At 47.7% G+C, this 15583-nt stretch overlaps 8 protein-coding genes across 8 annotated transcripts; 6 read left to right on the forward strand and 2 right to left on the reverse strand.

Annotated features, from left to right (window-relative positions):
• Positions 1 to 4721: 4721 nt before the first annotated feature.
• Positions 4722 to 5973, forward strand: SERLADRAFT_465705 (uncharacterized protein; the record flags this gene model as incomplete). The annotated part of the gene is made up of 5 exons (XM_007317534.1): positions 4722 to 4803; positions 4859 to 5168; positions 5229 to 5489; positions 5541 to 5664; positions 5715 to 5973. The coding sequence occupies 5 exons, from the start codon at positions 4753 to 4755 to the stop codon at positions 5749 to 5751; spliced, it is 783 nt and encodes a 260-aa protein (XP_007317596.1).
• On the forward strand, positions 5937 to 6881 carry OSCP (subunit 5 of the stator stalk of mitochondrial F1F0 ATP synthase; the record flags this gene model as incomplete). The annotated part of the gene is made up of 3 exons (XM_007317535.1): positions 5937 to 6512; positions 6570 to 6672; positions 6723 to 6881. The coding sequence occupies 3 exons, from the start codon at positions 5988 to 5990 to the stop codon at positions 6731 to 6733; spliced, it is 639 nt and encodes a 212-aa protein (XP_007317597.1).
• A 581-nt stretch (positions 6882 to 7462) lies between these two features.
• Positions 7463 to 8519, forward strand: SERLADRAFT_387499 (uncharacterized protein; the record flags this gene model as incomplete). The annotated part of the gene is made up of 3 exons (XM_007317536.1): positions 7463 to 7537; positions 7615 to 8244; positions 8307 to 8519. The coding sequence occupies 3 exons, from the start codon at positions 7463 to 7465 to the stop codon at positions 8517 to 8519; spliced, it is 918 nt and encodes a 305-aa protein (XP_007317598.1).
• Positions 8520 to 8635: 116 nt separating this feature from the next.
• On the forward strand, positions 8636 to 9849 carry SERLADRAFT_387508 (uncharacterized protein; the record flags this gene model as incomplete). The annotated part of the gene is made up of 5 exons (XM_007317537.1): positions 8636 to 8942; positions 9008 to 9093; positions 9144 to 9293; positions 9350 to 9554; positions 9607 to 9849. 5 exons carry the CDS (start codon positions 8915 to 8917, stop codon positions 9735 to 9737), a joined length of 600 nt encoding a protein of 199 aa, XP_007317599.1.
• A 61-nt stretch (positions 9850 to 9910) lies between these two features.
• Positions 9911 to 10411, reverse strand: SERLADRAFT_387511 (uncharacterized protein; the record flags this gene model as incomplete). Its single annotated transcript, XM_007317538.1, has 1 exon — positions 9911 to 10411. One exon carries the CDS (start codon positions 10409 to 10411, stop codon positions 9911 to 9913), a length of 501 nt encoding a protein of 166 aa, XP_007317600.1.
• Positions 10412 to 10682: 271 nt separating this feature from the next.
• On the forward strand, positions 10683 to 11641 carry SERLADRAFT_465725 (uncharacterized protein; the record flags this gene model as incomplete). The annotated part of the gene is made up of 1 exon (XM_007317539.1): positions 10683 to 11641. The coding sequence occupies one exon, from the start codon at positions 11142 to 11144 to the stop codon at positions 11400 to 11402; it is 261 nt and encodes an 86-aa protein (XP_007317601.1).
• Positions 11642 to 11661: 20 nt separating this feature from the next.
• On the reverse strand, positions 11662 to 12761 carry SERLADRAFT_348318 (uncharacterized protein; the record flags this gene model as incomplete). Its single annotated transcript, XM_007317540.1, has 2 exons — positions 11662 to 11949; positions 12000 to 12761. The coding sequence occupies 2 exons, from the start codon at positions 12759 to 12761 to the stop codon at positions 11662 to 11664; spliced, it is 1050 nt and encodes a 349-aa protein (XP_007317602.1).
• Positions 12762 to 13806: 1045 nt separating this feature from the next.
• SERLADRAFT_465727 (uncharacterized protein) lies at positions 13807 to 15084 on the forward strand (the record flags this gene model as incomplete). The annotated part of the gene is made up of 1 exon (XM_007317541.1): positions 13807 to 15084. A coding segment is annotated over one exon (1017 nt), but the record flags the coding sequence as incomplete, so codon positions are not given.
• Between the last annotated feature and the right edge of the window lie 499 nt (positions 15085 to 15583).

Genomic DNA, 15583 nt, shown 5'->3' on the forward strand with positions numbered 1-15583 from the left:
AAAAACAACGGAACTGTCAACGGGTGAGTATCTGTGCCTTTATCAAATACGTGTACTGTACGAACGTCTTTCAATTCGAACGAGAGCGGTGGCGTAGTCAGGTATGCCTAACCCACTGCCCTTGACTCCGCGAATTCAGTAGTATACCAGGCAGACGGCTCTCACACATGGAGCTCATATTCTGCTGTTGGTGCTATCTCGATCTTGCGCCGTTCGGGTACCACTTTTGCATTTCCACCATCGTGTCTGCATACATGGTTGTTCCATACTGACCCCATAATTCTAGGAAGATTTACTTTACATGCCCTCTTAATTGTGGAGTTTTTGTAGCTACGGCCAAACTCTCAGCACCAACTGTGGGTCTGAACTATCGCCCCTCGTCGGTCGCTTCATCTTACAGCGGCCGCATCACACCATCATTTTCCGGGAGAATCACACCTTCATCGTCTATTTCTCTTGCCAGCGGAAGGATAACTCCTTCTGCATCGATATCCAACGGTCGAGTTACACCTTCCTTCAGCGGAAAGATGGCACCGTCTATATCTACTGGTCGTATCACGCCAGGCCTTACACCCGCCGCTCGTGCTCGTCCCAAACCTACCTTACAAACCAGCACAAGCGTCCCTCCTTCGTCTATGCAGTTTTCAGCAAAACCTAATACTCCGGAAAGCAAGATTACAATGGGGTCTCGTGCATCCAAATATGTTGGCTTAACCGCCAAGCAATTAAGTACGCGCAGCCCCAGTGTAGGCTCTACTAGCCTCCCAGATCTCTCGTCTCGTTCCGTCTCATCTCCTACTACTCAAGGCTCATTAGGCTTTAATTCACCTACTAAAACTACCATGTCTCCGTTCAGCACGCCCAAAGCCTCTGGGGCGCGGAGTACTGGACTTAATAGTGGATATCTCACCCCAGGATCCAAGGGTCGCCCATCGTTAGCCACGCCTAGGCCGAGAGTTCCCAGTGCAGTCGCAATGCCTCCCCCACCTTCCCCTGGCAATTTGATCAGTACTCGCTCGATTTCACTGAACGATGACCCACCTATCCAAGATACGTCGATGCTTACGGAAAAGCAATCTATCTCGGATTTGGAAAACACAGGGCAGGCGTTACAAGATAAGATCAACATGTTGATAACCGGGAAGGCAGTTGCGGCTGGCCGTCCTGCATCGAGGACTTCTCTGCCATCTGCGGGTTCAGATAACCAGATATACCAAGTCCGTATCGATGACCTCGAATCTCGGATAGATTCTCTTCAGCGCGAGAACGCCACTTTGCGAGAAGGCGCTGTGGCGAGCAAACCCGAAGACTCCAGGGCTCAGGAGCTCGTGAGCGCCGTACAAACTGAATTAGATGCAGCACTCAAGAGGATAACCGATTTAGAATCTGAACTAAGGACTTCAGACCGTTCCCTCAAAGAACGAGAGTCCAAGGTCGAATCCCTCGAACGGTCCTCTCAGGAGGTTCAGGCGGAACTGAATAGAACCAAAAGTGATACTGAAATGCGTCTCGCGGACCTCCAGGTAAATCTGACGGACAGAGATAATTTGGTCAAAACCTTGAAGGAAGCCATCGAAACTAAGGAAGGAGTAGAGCATGAAACCAACACTATTTTGAAGGCGAAGAATGTCGAGATCTCTTCTCTTGAGCTTCGTAACGAGAAGCTCACTACAGAGTCTGAACATGATAGAAGAGAGATTAATGAGTTACGTCAGGCAGGCCAGGTAGGCTCTTCGCTCCTGTGATTTTTCTGATGTTGACGGAAGCTATTGTAGGAAACTATCGCTCTTTATGAAGAGCGCCTGAGTGAAGCGGATACCAAGCGATATGAGCTTGAAGATCGAATAGTTGTGCTGGAAGATCAAGTGAAGAAGTCCACAATGCCTATGTCACCCAGTGCTGCACTACAACGTGCTTCTTCAGCCGCCGAAATCGACAATGAGAACTTAAGGGAACAAGTACAGCACCTGCAAAGGAAGATATCTTCTTTGGAAGACACACTTGAAGATGTACGTACGACATCAGAAAGAGAAGAAGTTGCTATCCGAGAGCGCATCAGACGCTACAAGGATAAGGAGGAAGCGATGAAGAATGAACTTAATGAAGGACGAAGGGAGGTTGAACAGATCCTGAAGGCCGAGACCCTTGCCAAAGGGCGTGTGGAGGAGGTTGAAGAAGCTTTGAGGGAAAGTACACTAGCCCTAGAGAACGCTCAAGCGGAAATCGAAGGTTTGAGAGCGGAACTTACGGTAAATTTTCCCTCCCAGCCACTTGTTTATTCTTTCTGACTTTCGTGTTTAAAGAATCTCGATAATTTAGTAACTGGTGCTGGAGTTGACACTCCAAAGTCGCCAGAAGCTGCGAACCGAGCTGCTATAGAACGGGCACGGTTGACAGAAGAAATCTCAGAACTTAGAACGCTGTTGGAGCAATCTCGTGCGGCTACCCGAGAAGTTACTGAGAGCTTTGCACAATTCAAGGCCGAATCAGAGAAAGAGTCGACCTCTCCAGTAAGCTTGTCAGTGCGAGTATTGAGTACGTGCTTAACCATGCTCCGCAGACCGACCGGGAAGCGGAGCAGATATTGCTATCTCTCCGCCAGACGTTGGAAGAACGGACTTTGGAGCTGGAAGCCCTGAAGAAGAGGTTGAACCGCGAGGTCTCAGTCAGTGGTCCACCTTCTACTCCCTCGAAATCGCAGGCTGCTGCTACGCGAGAAGAGATTACGGGCTTGAAGTGAGTACAGTTCTGAGTGAGTATTCATGCACAAGCTGATAAGTTATATGCAGGCATATAGTCCAAGAATTACAGAAGGAGAATGTCGCTGCTGCTCAACGCAACAGGGTCTTGGAAGCTGAGAACAAGCTGCTCCTTTCTGAACTTTCTGAAACTGAACAGCTCCGCCAGGTAAAGCATTGAGAGATCCCTGATATATGATGCCCTCTGAAAGTTGTTTTAGGAGCTTAAGCAGCTCGAGGAGCATGTCGAGCAAAGTCTGTTGCATGAAGAAGCTATACTGGAAGCCGGCTCTGCGAGGTCTCCTGGTCTGGAGTCTAGTGATATGGTATCACTACAGATGGCATTCAAGGAACAAAAGGTCAAATATGAGGTGCGTCCAAGGTTCTTACATCTGTTGGCTGCTGCTCATGTGAATGTAGCTCGAAATTGAACAACTCCGCAAGCGTCTGAATGAAGTAGAGATGAAGCATGCTCGCATTACTCATGATGTATGTCTCATTATCCTAATTCTTGTATATGCGCAGTACTTACCTGATCTGTCTAGCTGAATAAAGAGATCAGCGAGCTGGAAGCGCTAGTGGAATCTAAGGTATGTTATTTCTAGACGTTAAGACTGCATGGCGTTCAATGATGCCTGCAACTGGACAGATTTATCATGAAGTAGGTTCAAGCCATTTTCATGTGATATATGATATTAATATTTTGTCAGGATGAGCTTGAGCAAGAAGTTGAACGGCTCAAAGAGAAGCTGACTCGCAAGAAATCGTCCAAGAACAGCCTTGAGCCGATGCAAGCAGGAAAGCAACGCGATTCATCGTCGACGGCCAGCATTTCCAGCATGGACAGTTTATCTGGACACACGCAACATATCCAAGTGTGCGAGATTTGCGAGAGGCCAGGCCACGATATTTTCAACTGCGACCTGCTGAAGGACGATGCGACACCCAACGGCAATTCGAAGCTCGGACAGCCACAGTTGAGCGTTACCGCAGACCCTTCTGATCTATTTTGTGTAGACTGCGAGAGTCATGGGCATATAGCGGCTGACTGTCCACATTCCATGGACGTCTTCTAATCTTTCATGTCCTCTTGAATCTGCTGATGTGTTTTCTTTGTTTGTTTCGTTGCATTCATTACCATTTTCCTTATTTTCCCTCTTATCATGTCGGTGCTATGATTTATCCATATGACCCACGTTCGCTTTATATCACAAGCGCTATGGTATCGGTATACCTTCCAGATACGATACCTTTCTTTACTATAGTTCATAACATGCCATTTCCTAAGTTACTGCCAGCGGGTAAGAATTAATTCTCACGCACGGTCCATGCAATGTTTGGATAAATAAGGAGCGGGATACCTCAACATTTTCTTGACAATGTCGACGCGTTGTGTGACAAATTTGCTGAGCAGGTACAGATCAAAACTCTAGGTAAGAATTGTTTCTTGGCTTTTATCTTGATGATTTCGTTGCCGCCCCAGTCGTAGCTTACGAGCGAAGACGAATGGTAGAGCACACAGCCAATACGTTGCATCTCTGATTTTTTTCATGTCGTTTGCTTGTTCGTTTTTGTGTCCTGACTATACTATGTTTCTAGGCTTATACTTTTTAACGATATCTGCTTTGGCTACAGCTTTGCTAGTGCAGTGCGTAGGTGAGCGGCGGTTCTTTATCCCACCTTCTGATGATTTTTTCAATCACCAACCTCCGAAGCCAATTCTGGCGATGGTGATAACCATATACAAAAACTAAGAACAGCCATCTGATTCTTTATTTTCTTTTAAATTTTATGTGATGTGTCTGCTGTATGCTCATCGACTGCTTTACTCCACCACAGGTTTTTTCTTTCTTTCTATTTCTGTGACTCATTTGTGACATGTATATTACGCACGTGACCTGCAATGCCATGACGTCTGTTCTACCTTGCAGTGACATCATGCTCTGTATCCTCTTAAGTTTGCTGTTCTCGCAGTGAGACCACATTGCAATTTCCTCCTATCAATTTGTTTACCATGTCATATGCTTCTATCGCCGCACACGACGCACCTCCCCCTTCCCAACAGGTACGGGCCCACTACCCTTACTGACACTTTTGTTCATTGACAGATTGCATTTTAGCCTCACGCTAATCCGTCGCTCCTGAACACCCATTCATCTTCTGTTGACAATATTGCAGACGACGCTAGCAAAGTCAATGTCGTGTCATCAGATTTCAGAGAAACGCCAGCTACATATACTTCCGAAAATCGCCCTCCCGAAGACTTCATTCGTGGCGAACTTCCAAGTTCATCGGGTGCGGGCAGAGGCAAGAAGAATTCACCGGGAAGTAGGCGCTTACAAGAAGCTGAAGCAGAAGGTGCCTACTTGTGGCAGCTCACCAAGCACTATCTTTTCCGGCCAGGTGTGGCTGGTGGCCTGTTGGGTCTTGGTACGTGCTTTTAAAGTCTTTCATTAGTGAATTTTTTTTTTGTTGAACTTTGACCTCTAGTAAATGTCGGTCTTTTGTCAGCTGGCGGTTACGCATTTTATACAAGACCCGACCTGCGACGTGACAGAACAGCCATCAGTTCTGCTATCGCTAGTACATTGTTATTGCTCTCTGCAGAGGGTTACGCTGCAGAGAAGCACCTTCAGACACCCATGGGAAGAGAGGAAGAGCACCGTGCGAGGCAAGAAGGCATGTTGTTCTACACCTCTGCACGAGAACACATCCTTCGTCCAGGTGTTTTGGGCGGTCTTGTTGGTCTGGGTATAGTGTTTGCTTCATGACCAAGACATGAACTTGACGTCATTTCTATAGTCAATGTGGCCGTTCTCGGTACGGTTGGTTATCTTGGTCTTATCAACTGGGACAGGCAAAGGTGGGACAGGCAGATTGTCTCTATTATCTCTGTGGGACTGCTCTCCTTGTGGGGTGCTGAAGGGTCAGTTATCTTCGTGTTCTTCTGGTTGAATTTGCTGAGCTCTTTGACAGATACCTTGCTGAACGCTTTCGAAAAGAAAAGCGATAGGAGAGCCAACGCGGGTTGTGACGAAAAAGGGAAGATTGTACACTACTTGAACTGTAATATGCAACACTGTCATAGCATTTGTGAAATTGGACTTCTAGTTCTCTTCTTCTTACTGTATCATGTGCTTATCTAATTTGAGTTGAGGACGGGTGGCTCCGGGCTCGTTTGTAACTCCGCTTGCTGACGGGTGTAGACGTCGACAAGGATATTTTGCACACTTCAGAATTCGGTGTTCAATGTTGTGCTCAGCTCTTCGCTCCTCTGTTGTCTCAGCTGGTATCGGACGACGTGCTGCGTCGTCCATAGCATTGAAATATTCCAATGCTGCATACTCGGCTGCCCTGGCAAAATCACCACAGGTTCTCAGCAAAGTTCAGACGGAACTAAACGCCATCTCTAACACCATCAAAGAGACTCCCGAGCTGAACGCCTTCGTCACGAACCCGACGCTCTCAGCAAACGACCGCAGTGCGGGTCTTGCGACGTTGTATTCTCGCGCGGAGGGCACTGGTGCCAAGAAAGAACCTATATCCGACGTCACAAAAAATTTGTTCGCGATCCTTTCGGAGAATGGCAGACTTGGAGAGACACAAGGAGTAATCGAGGGCTTCAATGAGCTCGTTGCCAAGTACAAGGGAGAGTTGACGGTCACAGTTACATCCGCTTCTCCTTTGCCCAGGGATATTTCTTCCCGGCTAGAGACTGTTCTTAAACAGTCTTCCGCTGTCCAGCAAGCCAAGTCTTTGAAAGTGACGAACAAGGTATACCGTATTTTGTTTGTTACAACGTTTCGTGTCGCTTACTTTGTTCCGCTTCAGGTCAACCCGGCTTTGTTGGGTGGAATTGTTGTTGATTTTGGTGACAAGACCATCGACCTTAGTGTTTCATCGAGGGTGAACAAACTGAACAACCTTCTGCAACGTATGTTTTCTCCTTAATATCTATGATTCTTTACCTCATATCTGCTTTAGAATCGGTATAATAGATGGCGTTAGATTGTTAGGGTAGCCCATAACCATGTATGCTGCGGATAACAATTTACCCTTTCCTCGACATATCCCGTTCGCATAGTGCATTTTTTGCAGTCCTCGTCTGCTTGGCGTGTAATCTGAAGCGTGTTTCTCGTACGTTTTTTGATGAGCACCGCTTTGAAGGCTAGGGTATTCTGGCATTGTCCGTCTTTCCACCTCCTGGTCACGTCGCCTTCGCAAGTCGTTACGACATGGTGTGTGGATTTTTATTACCACCCCACTGGGTGAACCGCGTACGTCTGGGAGAGCGATCGCAAGAGTACTAGGGTGTGAAGTAGATGCCGGGCTGCATCACATCGTGATGATCCCTGTGCCTTGTGCCTCTTCTGCTCTGCTTCAGAATGCTTATAAGGGGCTTTACACCCGACAGTTATGCCTTGTGGGACTGGATCTCACTCTTCTGGAATGTAAAGTTTTGAGAGGTGCCGTTGAGTTTTCGGGGTCTTACTAAGTGCTATGCCGTCGATATCCGACTGGTCAAGGCGCGAACAAATTCACGCGTAGATTGTTTGCAGTGCCAGCACAGCACAGTACTTTTTTCTGCTCCTTGTTCTAGTCACAGTTATAAGGCCCTCATTGAATTTCTCCTTACTGGCAATTTCTTTGCATAACCACGCCGTGTGGCCCGTGCGCACTCGTGCTTTCCTGATTTATCCTATACGCCATACTGATAAGCCACGATGCCAGCTATCGACAGTGCAACTCTCCAGACTCTCAAGGAAAATCCCATTCGCGTCCTGGTCACCGGTTTTGGTGTGAGTTTTTCTATGAAAACTTATCTTTTGCTATACTCGTATTGTACGAGCAGTGTTGACTTTACGTGTAAGCTTAGCCATTTTCTCGCTATCTTGAAAACCCATCATGGTTGGCCGTAAAACCGTTGCACAATACCGTTCTCAACATCGATGTTCCTTCTGAGCCGGTTGTGTGCGACGATCAGATCGTGTTGGAGCAGACAGATGAAGTCGGACAGATGCCTCGACAAATTCACATCACGACTCTCGAGGTACCCGTCACGTACGAGGGTGTCCTGGCCATTGCTCCCGGATTGCACGCTCGCCCTCCTGTCTTGCCTACCTCGATGGACCCTTTGTATCCTACCATCCCACCGCCAGTTGATGGCTATGATCTCATTTTTCACGTGGGTGTAGCGGGAAGAGGGCCGTTGCGGATGGAAAGGCAGGGTCACAAACTTGGCTATAATATGAAAGATTCCAAGGGTTGCCTTGCGCCTCTCGTCCGTATCGCATCAGATGACGCGAAAAGACGCCCTGCAGAGCCATCTGAGGCAGAGCGAATGGAGAGGGCGAGGTTGGGTGAGTATGCGCTGGAGACTACAACTGATGGCGGCGAGCTACCCAAGCGTGGTTTTGGGAAAGGATACGAGAACTTTCCAGAAGAAATATACACGGACATTGATGTGGAGAAACTAGTTCAACATCTTAAGAGGGAAGGAATCGAGGTTAGTCCGTTTTGTTGGGTTTTTGGCGAAACTGAGTAGCGATTTGCTGTGTTCTTTCGTAGCAGATATACACTTCGATGGACGCAGGCCATTACCTTTGTGACTTCATTTACTACTGTTCGCTGGCTGAAGGAAAGCGGTCGGGCATGAAACACGATAAGGCTTCCAAAGTCTTATTCTTGCATTGCCCGCCAGTAGGTCAGCCTCTCTGTACAGAGGAGGTAACGGACGCGATCAAACGAATTGTGGTATGGGTATGCAGTAATAGTTTATGATTTTGGGGAATATTACAATACAAAGTAAACAAAGAAAGGGAATGTGCCTCTGCTGTGCGGTTTTTTTTTTGGGAGATGTAAATTTGAAGTTAGTTTTCTGTTTTTCTATGCTATTGATACCGTTTGTACTATTCCCAGTCATCATGATTTCGACGAAATTGCGACATTTCTTTGGTGTACAGTCATCGATCACGGTCGTTCATAATTAAAATGGCCCTCGTTTCGAAAATAGTAAACGTTTGCACTCCCAGAACAATACATCCAGCCCAATATCGCCGTGTATAGAGCAGGTGCGAGTGATTTTGAAACTTAGCTCTTATCACTGGAAGCAAAATTGATAAGATCATTGGATCGACGGTATACGTACACATCCAGGTCGATAAATAACGGTACTCATGGCCACGAACATTACATTCCATGCTGGTATGTTCAGTCGTCAGAACAGAAGCAAAGATAAAAGATATTCGAGTTCTGAAGGCTTCTTTCAGGTTCTGTTGATTCAGCATCACGGACTGAGTCGCTCGGACAAAAGGGGGTGACAATATGGTTAACTGGCCTCAGTGCCAGTGGAAAGGTGAGTGCAGAACCTGATTATGATATATGCAGCTGACGTTTTGATTGCAGTCCACTATTGCGTGTGCCCTCGAGCAACATCTCCTACATCTCCACAAATTCACCTATCGTCTCGATGGCGATAATATACGCTTTGGGCTGAATAAAGATCTTGGATTCGACGAGGCATCACGGACGGAGAACATCAGGCGGATCGGAGAGGTATGGCAATGACATTTCACGATTGCATCTTTCCTGACAAATCCCAATTTTACCAGGTTTCGAAACTGTTTGCAGATTCTGCTTGTATTGCTGTCACCGCATTCATTTCCCCATATCGAGCAGATCGTCGGCTGGCCCGTGAACTCCACGATAAAGCAGGTCTCAGTTTCATCGAAGTATTCGTCGATGCTCCTCTGAGCGTTGTTGAACAACGTGATCCAAAAGGGCTGTACAAGAAGGCGCGAGCTGGAGAGATAAAAGGTTTGTCTTCCAACATTTCGAAATCTGTGGGTTGCTTAGCAGAAATGTATAGAATTCACTGGTATTTCTGCACCGTATGAAGCGCCCGAGAATGCTGAAATACACATCAAGACCGACGAATGCGATGTTGCAGAGGCTGTCCGAATTATCGTTGAATACCTTGTGAAACATCAGTTTGTTTGATGCAGATAGTGCTTAAGTAGCTTTTCACTGCCGCACAAATCTGGTTGATCAGATTGCATGGAATGAAGGAATGTATTTATGCAGTAATATACCAATAGATGCACATTATGGTATGCGATGACGGATTATGATATAAATGACGGTCCCCTGACAGATTCAAAGTAAACTGGCTGTTAGGTTCCAGAATTGACATGGCCATTGCTGTAGTTCTCTGGCGCAGAGTCCTCTTGCTCTTGCTCTTCTGCTATTGATTCCTCTTTAGATTTTTCAAGCATAGCTGTGAAGCCAACTTCTACCACAGACAACCACTGAGTAAGATCATCTACCGTTTGTGCCAGCCGTTCGAGCGTTGAATCTGGTGAGTGTATCAATGCACGATAGTCGAGCGGGTGAACAGGCGGGCCTAACCAGGTATCTATCGAGGCTGGCATAGATGAAGTACCGTTAATGTATGTATGTGAGAGAGATGATCCAGGTTTCAGCCGGAGATCAATGGATGCTGGAGATTGAATTTGGGGAAGCGAGAGGGAACTTGATGATGCTGCTGCATTTTTCGAGTAGTCAGTGAAGAAACTTTCTCCTGCAACCGAAGAACTGAGTGCGCTTGGAGAAGGGTTGAATGGGCGGCTACTATGGGTAAGAGCTGAGGGCGATGGCGGTAACAAATCAGACATGCCTAGTTGGTGTTCTGATGTTAAGGTGGGTATCTAGGCGAAGTTAGGACATAGCCAACACATGTCAGTCAATTTAAAGGCTTACCTTCACAGCATCTTTGAGTCCTGGTAATGTCAATGCCAAGTGTGTGTCACCCCGTTTACTAGAAGGACTAACGCTTCTCGCGCCCATGGCGAAGGGTTTCGTAGGGGGTAGAAGTGGGGATAACGGAGCATTTGGGGTACTTTCCATAACTGCGACTGATGCCTGCCGATTAAGACTAGGTTTCCTTACAATATTAGAGGCAGCCCCTGAATGAGCTGGAAATGAAGGAGAGTCAGGAGTGAGTACATCAGCAGAGTAGGCTCGGTTAATCGATGAAGGTAAAGGGAGAGCTCCATTAGCTGGGAAACGTCGAGGATTTGGATGAGATGAGGATGTAGTATCAAGGGAATACGTGGGCTGGTGCAAAATTTGTGGAGGTGTTGTTGTATTGGATGCGCTCACGTGGGTCGGAGATATTCTGTTATGCGATTTGTTTGAAGCAGGTTGGGGATTGGATGGCCCAGCGTTATGTGACGGATCAGATGCGGGGAAATGAAAGTCAGTAGCCACAATGGGCTTCTGGTCGTTGCGATCCGACACGGAAACATCCTGTACCTCTTCATCCCCGCTATCTGCAATCTTGGAAGATAGCTTGGACTTCGCAAATGTACGCGGAGTCGCCTTTGGCGGACCGGTGCTCCCTATATGCGGAGAGGGGAACTGAAACTCTGCTGCAGAGGTGATATGATGAGGCTCGCTCTGTCCCACAAAAGGAGTGCGTCTGTCATCTTCATCTTCAGCGTCGGTATTAGCATTACTGGTGGACATTTTAGACTTGGCACGGACACTTGTCGTCCTAGGTGGGAAGGCGAAGTTATTGTAGTTAGCCCTTTGTGTATCGTTAGTATCTTCTGGAGTGTGCGCCTTCCTAGTTGCGCTGCGGTCCCTCGCGGGCGATGGAGATGATGGTGGGGGTATAGGAGATGGACTAGGACTCGGAGCATTCATAAGCGACGGAGAAGACATGTTTGGAAGCCGAAATAATTCAGGCGGTGATATGGCTTCGTCCTCATTGAACAAACCACGGAGAGAGCTGGGCAACCTTGTAGCAGCAGGGGGACGAACAGTTGTACTGGAGTAAGGGGGTTCATCTTCTGGAACTATTATGTCTTGACTTGATGAATCGTCCTCCATGCTAAAAGTCAGTGATCGTCTTCGGACTGTATCAAATTGCCAGACGTCGTCGTCGTCGTCGTCGTAGTCTTCTGCAGCTGTGCGTTGTAGGCTGTGGTATATGCATGGTGAGAAATTTGAGTGAATGTACAGAAGAGTGACAAACTGACTCTTTCTTCTCTTCATTCTCCCAATCCAAGGGTTCCGCAAGACTGGTCCGAGAGCCACCAGTTTGTAACCACGAGTCATATCTCAAGATGAGATCCCGCAAAACAGACACGCTGGTTTTTGCTACTGACTTGATCCACTTGGTCTTGATTAACTCTTCAGCGGCAAGTCTCTGAGATAAATTCAGAAAAAATAACATATATGCGGTGTGGGAAGACGCACATCTCCAGGTAGCTCCCTCAGGCAATTAGATACGAAATCCCGCAAATCCTTGCTGGCCTCACCTTCGTTGAGGCGTGGAGGCTTGACCCTCGTGATCATGTGCATAACCTTGATAGCATCCCTCATGTCCGCATGAGGCGGTGCACCTTTGACCATTTCATAGACCATGATTCCTAGACTCCATATATCAGCTTTGCTGTCGTAGGCGGGGACTGCCTGGGCGACCTCAGGGGCCATCCAGTTAGGTGTACCCATCAGGGTGTTTCGTTTGCTCGTTGTGGTTGCAGAGAGGGCAGAAACACCGAAATCACAGATCATGACCTTGCCCGAGGCAGTGATGAGGACGTTAGCAGCTTTGATGTCTCGATGAATGATGGCAGATTTATGGAGGTAGCTGAGTCCAACGAGAACCTCGCGAACAATAATTACTATGTATCGCTCCTCAATAACGCCCTCCTTGGATGCCTGCATGAGAGTCCGTACGCTTCCACCCTGAGCAAACTCCATGACGATCCAAACGCGAGGGCCATCGAGATAGCAACCGTAATACTTTGTAACATTGGGGGCGTCTCGTAGCTGGGTCAATAAAGCGACTTCGCGCTGTATCGCCTCCACATCGTCGTCTGCGGTATCTAGATTGATGATTTTGAGGGCTACAACGTTTCCTGTGGGGATGTGTACGCCTTTGTGGACCGAACCGTAAGCGCCTTTGCCAACAGTTTCAAGACGTCTAAAAAGCTGATGAACAGAGGGCTGTGACATGTAAGAGGACGAGGACAAGGAGCTCCTGGCTTCCTTTGTGCAGAATTATAAGCCCTCAGGAAATGCCTCGTCGCTGGCTGTGTGCTGTATGTCGTGCACGGCGCCAATTAATATTGCACCTATCAGTTCAACGAGAACGGAACCGAGGCCGCGCCGAAGCCCGGCCGCTGTTATAATCGCATCGTGGTATCAACGATCCTTTCCTCTGCTCCATCATCATATTCGAATTTGAGCTATACGATTCCAGTTATCGACGCTTTATACAATATTCGCCTTATATTAAGTTGAGACGTGACTGACCTTTTACTTTTTTTCAGATTGCGTTTATTTTGTCAAGCGACCTTATCAAGTAAGTCGCCTTTTCCATGATCTACTTGCACGGATCCTCATATGCCAGTCAAACGGAACTTTACAATAATCAGTACTCTCGATTTCCTTTTTCACACTCTCACTGAATCAGGAGTTAAATGCTGGACCCCGCATTTAGTCTCTCATCCGAATATCATCCAATTTCTATTCCTGCTGCTGCCACAACCAGTACGACCATAAGCGCAACAACAAGCAATTCTGGTGCAACTTCGCTACCGTCTTTTGCAGATTTTCAGTTCCAAGTAATCGGAAAGCAGCCTGAATTGCTTTATCGATTTTCGGCACCTGATCCAAGTATAGCATACCACTCACCCACACCTCCTGTTTCGCCAGCAGTATCTCCTATCGTTACTCGTCCGCCTCTGTCTAGGCCATCCCTATTGCAGGCATTGACCTCAGAGGATTCCACTTTTGTTAGTTCTGAAAGTCAAAGTGGAAAAGGCCAAATGTCGTTACCTTCGTCGACCAATCAAAGTTCCTTCCGCACTTCTAATAATCGAACATCAAATGACTTGATTCCACCCATTGAATTCCTTCCATCTGAATCGTCTCATATGAGTATGCAGCATGCAGCAGTCCGTTCTGGTGCCCCTTTCTTGAAACTGGGCCCTCCTCCGCGGGGGCAACCAAATTATTCTTCAACGGCGTCTGAAAATAAACTATCCTCTCTACCTCCATCTACGCAATCAGCGACTACGACGTCCACTTTGGGTAGCAGTAGGCTGCCTCAACGAGGCCAAAATACAGTCTGTCAAAAACTTCCTTCGTTGGCATTTGATGCTATAACTACAACATTTACCAACGCATCGTCACAGCCCCACACGTTTTTAGTTGATCAGGCCGTACGTACCCGCAATGATTCAGATCGCAACCCATCATCCCCACATCTCGTTGGGGGCACAGATTTGTCTCGTGCACCTATCCAATCACAGGGCATGTCTATCCTGTCATCTGATAATCCATTACTTCCTGCCAACGCTGTAGTCGGAGACTTGCAACTTGCGCGAGATTTTGATGCTTTGCAAGCGCGCATACATGAAGCTAGCGCAGTGCTTGCTATGCTTGCACCTCAACCATCGGCGCCACCGCTCTTCGACGTGTTCCCTTTGTTGTCCTCTGATCATAATCGAGGTGGTCAATCGTCCTCTATCTCTATCATGCCTGCTACTTCCCGAAGTATGCATGAGGCGCAAGTTAATACCGAAGATAATAGTAAAGCACTGATCACCCAGAATCTCACTCTCGTTCACACGCTGCAAACAAATGCCAATGTTTTACTGCAGACTGCTCAGACGTTGTGCTCGGGGCTTCGAACTGCAGAGGTGCAAACTCAAGCAGTCCTTGCGCTTGTGGAGAAAGAGCACTCACGAAATGAAGAAAGTCGTGCAGCTGAAGAAGAGGCGAAGAGGGACAGGGAGGAAGATGTGCGTCGCTTTTCCGCATGGCGCGATGAAGTTCTAGAGTGGTACAGAACGGCAGAGGATTGGCGTCGAATTATGGAGGAGAAAGTTAACAGGGCAGTGATCGATAGCCAAGATGTGCGCGCCGCGCTGGATCGTATGAAAGAACAGGATAAAGCGAGAGAAGAACAAATGCGGCTGGAGGAGGCCATAGCGGAAGATGAACGTCAGAGGGTAGCACAAATGACTGCGGCAAATATAGAACAAGCTGCACGGGAAGAAGCCGAGAAGACTCAACGCGAGCAACAGGAAAGTCAAGCCCGTGCCCGTGAACTAGAGTCTCAGAGGGAGTCGGAGAAGCAGGAGCAGTTCAAGAAACAACATGCTGAGGTCATGGCAATGAAACAACAAGCCAGTATGAGGAATGCGGCGAAGATACGTGCGGACAGGGAGAGGGATAATGCACGACTTCTAGCTAGGGTTGGTGGCGTCACAGAGGCTCAATCTGTCACAGTTACTCGTGCCATGCGCAGTACAGAACGGCCTTCAGCATCAGACTCTAATTCCTCTGATTCTCGGCAGCCAAGTGCAGCGGGGTCGGCGGTGACATCATCTCAGATACAAGTAAAAGCGAGGGTAAAGGGACGCAATACGTCACTTTCGGGAGAAAACGAGATTTCCGAGCTAAAGGAGTGCGGAGACACCAATACGGCAAAAGTAGGCGTCAATGTACGACTTACCTCCGTAACACCGAGCGTTCATTCCTCTTCAAGTGGCGCATCTGGAGGTAGAGACGCACCTAATGTCTCCGCAGCAAATTTGGGCCCGTCCTTCGTCCCTGCTACGACCGAGGCAGGTCGTCAAGTTGTTACGGAAATGCCCTTCAGTTCGATTACGCTGGCATCTGAGAAAAACTCAAAGGCAACCGGAGGGCTCATGACTCCATCGCCTCCTATAGATAATCGTCACTTGGCAACCTCGCAAAATTATATTGCCGCATCTTCCAGTACATCTCCACATATGTCGACGTTTCGTGAAGCAACTGATTATAGT

The sequence above is a fragment of the Serpula lacrymans genome, assembly GCF_000218685.1.
Source record: "Serpula lacrymans var. lacrymans S7.9 unplaced genomic scaffold SERLAscaffold_6, whole genome shotgun sequence".
Lineage (NCBI taxonomy): Eukaryota > Fungi > Basidiomycota > Agaricomycetes > Boletales > Serpulaceae > Serpula > Serpula lacrymans.